The sequence below is a fragment of the Rosa chinensis genome, chromosome 7 (genome assembly GCF_002994745.2).
Source record: "Rosa chinensis cultivar Old Blush chromosome 7, RchiOBHm-V2, whole genome shotgun sequence".
Lineage (NCBI taxonomy): Eukaryota > Viridiplantae > Streptophyta > Magnoliopsida > Rosales > Rosaceae > Rosa > Rosa chinensis.
In genome coordinates this window covers 32,677,060-32,681,229 of record NC_037094.1, presented here as the reverse complement: position 1 = coordinate 32,681,229, position 4,170 = coordinate 32,677,060, and the positions used below count along the sequence as shown (strand labels likewise).

Genomic DNA, 4,170 nt, shown 5'->3' with positions numbered 1-4,170 from the left:
CCAGGGGTTATGTCAGATATACTCTCAATTTTCAGCTGATTCAAACGGAACGCTGGAGACATAGAAAGGCGAAGGTAGTGAAACCAAACCGAAGTATTGAAGAGGTCATGTCCCAAATCATCAGCTAGCTTGTCCGCAATAAAATTACTCTCTCAAAAAATATATCTAAAGACAAAAGAAGAAAACTTGGGGAAGCCAAGGTTCTGATATCACTGACCAAAGTGGCAATTCTCCAAGGAGTATCAACTTTAGCTAAAACACTATCAAGCAGTAACTCGGAATCCCCCTCCACCAGTATGTGAGTATGATGACACAACAATAATGCTGTTTCAAGTCCATATTTATATGCTTTGGGTCAGTGATTTCAGAAGACATGTTTTTACTTTTTTTTGCAACACAGTGTTACTGGGGTGGCATTCTCCAAATTCTTACCCTTTTTGTTTGGTTGGTCATTTGGGGGGGAAACAGTCAGACTTTGCGGCCCTGTATGTAATTTTCTAAATATTCTACTCGCTTTATATCGTCCAGTAAATCAAATATTTTTTTACTGAGAATGGAGGAGTTGAGCTCTCATCCCCCGCCTTGTTCACACCTCACCACTCTGCCGGACTCGATCACACCGACGGCCAAGATCATCTGCGAGATCCTCTTCCGCCAATCGCCGCAGCAAATCTGCCCCGCCCTCGCCTCCACCGGAATCGTCCCCACCCCCGACGTCGTCATCGAAGTCCTCCGCCTCTCCTACGACTACCCCTTCTCCGCCGTCAAGTTCTTCCAATGGGCCGGCCTCGCCCACAAGCACTCCCCCAAGGCCTGGAACCTCATCGTCGACCTCCTCGGCCGCAACCGCCTCTTCGACTCCATGTGGGACGCCATCCGCTCCATGCGCGACGAAGCCACTCTCTCCGTCACCACCTTCGCCTTCGCCTTCGCCAACTACTCCGCCGCCGGGAGGTTCGACGACGCCGTCATGACGTTTCAGGTCATGGACAAGTACGGAATTTCGCAACGCGTCGCGGCCGCGAACTCGCTCCTCAGCGCCATGTGCGGCCAAAACGGCGGCGTTTCGAAGGCTCTAGGGTTTCTGGAGACGATGAAGGGGAGCGAGGAGTTCGGCCCCGACGGGGACTCGTTCGCCATTTTGCTGGAAGGTTTGGAGAAGGAAGGGAATCTAGCGACAGCGAAGACGGTGTTTGGGGAGATGGTGGTGAGAGTCGGGTGGAGCCCGGCGAACATGTCGGCTTACGACGCCTTCTTGACGACGCTGGTGAGGGGCGGGGAAACCGAGGAGGCTGTGAAATTCTTGGGAGTGATGAACAAGAACGGATGCTTGCCAGGTTTGAAATTCTTTTCCAATGCTGTTGATATTCTTGTTAAGGAAAAGAGTGCCGAGAATGCTGTATTGGTTTGGGATATTATGGTTGGTAATGGCTTGCTTCCTAAATTGTCGATGTATAATGCGATGATCGGATTGATGTGCGATTGTAATGAGGTGGATCATGCGTTTCGGCTGCTTGATGAGATGGTGTTCAATGGTGCTTTCCCTGATTGTTTTACTTATAATGCTATATTCAAGTGTTTGATTAAGAACAACAAGGTTCGCGAGGCGGGCAAGTTCTTTGTGGAGATGGTGAAGAATGAGTGCCTGCCGACACATTTCAACTTTGCTGCGGCCATCACCATGTTTTTCGATGGGGATGACCCGGAAATGGGGGTCGAAATTTGGAACTTTATGGTTGAGAACCGTGTGGAGCCTCTTGATGTTGCTGCCAATGCGTTGCTTTTGGGTCTTTGTAAGTTGGATAGGTTGTCGGAGTTGAGGAGGAGTGCTGATGATATGCTCGATAGAAGGATCAGCATTTATGAATCGACTATGGCGAGCTTGAAGAGCGCCTACTATAAGGATGGCAGAGGTGCAAAGGATAAATATGATGGCTTGGCAAGGAGGTGGAAGACCTCTTTAGCTCGCTAGGGATGGCGACTTCAATTGCTTAGTTTGATCTGTATAGAAGTTCTGCTCTTTTGGGTGTAGAAGACCGCACTGGCTAACAAGCAGGTTTTGTTCTTTTGTTTGACTGCCAGCAATATAATTAACTAGTGTTCAGTTTAAACTTCTTTTCTTGTTCATCTATTTTTGCCTTTGTTTGGAGTCCTCTCTTTATCTTTTGTCTTACTGGATTTGATAGTGTTCCTGCGTCCATAATGTGCATGTAGCTGGTTGTGTTTCCGGAGCTTCGGGTGGTTGAAAGGACACATTAGAGGGAGCATTTGTAGCATATTTGGTGCTTGTGCTCCTTTTAACTTGTTGACAGTTTGTGTCAAACGGTTGCTGGTGTGCTCCATGGAAATATATGTTTATTCAAGCTGCGAGCTTTTATTTGCTGGAGTTAATGTGGATAAGAAAATTACAGAAACAACCTTACATCAGCTAATAGCTATGTTATTGTTTGAGAAGTAGAAGCTCAGCAGAAGCAGGTTCTAGCTAGCTAGTGTTTAAGATTTTGCTAAAGCAAGAAATGTTGCTCTTCGACCTTTGAAATAGGTCAACATTGCACTGCGATCAGGAAGGTTCTCTTTGATTGTGGGAATCTCCTTGAACCTTTGAATCCATGCATGTAAGCGAGGGAAGCTTTCGGCTTCAATCACTTTAACCTCAGCTGTTTCACTCATGACTTCCAGCCACCGAGCTAGCCACCCGAATTCTAAATCAACCATTCCAATCTCGTCTCCACCAAAAAACTTCTTGTCACCAAGGCCCTGCTCTTCCAAGATTCTCAACTGCTCCTGCGCTTCTTTTGTTGCTTTCACTTGTTGTTCTCCCTCAGTAATGAAAAATCCACACAGGGCTAGGGTCTATGTCACACAAACATCTACATTAGTTCGAGTTGGATAAAATTCGATTTTTTGTTAATTGTCAGACAATCAAGTGTCAACTAGTTACATAAACAAACATGCATGTGACTCATTTGACATGCATATATATATATATATATATATATATATATATATATATATATAAAAGTTTGCTCAGGTGCGGATATCCGCACCGAAGAAAAATGTGCGGATTTCCAGTTTTGACCCACTTTCCGATCACCTTTTTACATCTTAGCCGTTCAGTTTTTAGATTCTAATGTATAGATCATCTCTGCAAAATTTCAGCCAATTTGATGATCGTTAAGGCATCCAAAATTGCAATTTACACGAACGGACAGAATCTGTCGAACCGGAACCGTTCGTATTATAATGGTAAATTGCAGTTTTGAATGCCTTAACGATCACCAAATTGGCTGAAATTTTGTAGAGGTGATCTATAAATTATGACCTAAAAACTGAACGGCTAAGATGTGAAAATGTGATCGGAAAGTGGGTCAAAACCGGAAATCCGCACCTAAGCAAAAAGTGCGGACGTCCGCACAGAGATCCGCACCTAAGCAAAAAGTGCGGACGTCCGCACCGGAGAAGCTGTGACGTAGTAAATATAGTTGAGTGATCATTACTTACCTTGTCCTCTCCGAACTTTGTCCAGAACCGGGCCAGAGCTCGTCCATGAGGGTCTTTAGGAAGCAAGGGGTTCTGTGGCCACGTCTCCTCGATGTACTCAAGAATGACAGCAGACTCTGCGATTGGTTTTCCGTCATGAACAAGAACCGGAACCTTCTTGTGGACTGGGTTGTACTTTAGAAGACGGTCACTCTTGTTGTATAACAGACCCTCCTCCTCTACATACTCATAATCTACACCCTTGAGTTTAAGTGCCCAGATAACCCTGTAAACAAATTGACTATGGAAAAATCCTAACAATGTAACTTGTGCCATTTTTGCTGGGTTCTGTTATGATCCGAGACTGGTTTCTACATGTATATATATGCCTCACATTCAATGTACAAGGTAAGGAAGGATTAGAGGCCAATTTGTCCTTTGTTGGCTATTGTTGACTTTACTTTTCACATGTGGTTGGTATTCATCTTGAAGATGAGATATCGTTTTGCGCCTCAAATTCTGAAGATCATGTTTTTCCAACAAAAACAGAAAACTTGTCAAGCAAGTTGTACTAGTTGATTATTCTTCTTAAAGTCGACCAGATTTGACTACAAAATTTAAAAAGCAGAACGAAGCCAATCCTTATGTTGAAGACAGGTGTTGGAGAGGGAAAGAAAACACTTGCTTACA

General features: G+C 44.6%; 2 protein-coding genes across 2 annotated transcripts; one reads left to right on the top strand and one right to left on the bottom strand.

Moving 5' to 3' along the window:
- The first annotated feature begins 447 nt into the window (after positions 1 to 447).
- Positions 448 to 2,377, top strand: LOC112177235 (pentatricopeptide repeat-containing protein At1g77360, mitochondrial). The gene is made up of 2 exons (XM_040512021.1): positions 448 to 2,056; positions 2,187 to 2,377. The coding sequence occupies exon 1, from the start codon at positions 554 to 556 to the stop codon at positions 1,970 to 1,972; it is 1,419 nt and encodes a 472-aa protein (XP_040367955.1). The 5' UTR covers positions 448 to 553; the 3' UTR covers positions 1,973 to 2,056; positions 2,187 to 2,377.
- Positions 2,339 to 3,848, bottom strand: LOC112177237 (probable glutathione S-transferase). The gene is made up of 2 exons (XM_024315526.2): positions 3,502 to 3,848; positions 2,339 to 2,853 (listed from the first exon to the last, which is right to left on the bottom strand). The coding sequence occupies exons 1-2, from the start codon at positions 3,814 to 3,816 to the stop codon at positions 2,494 to 2,496; spliced, it is 675 nt and encodes a 224-aa protein (XP_024171294.1). The 5' UTR covers positions 3,817 to 3,848; the 3' UTR covers positions 2,339 to 2,493.
- Between the last annotated feature and the right edge of the window lie 322 nt (positions 3,849 to 4,170).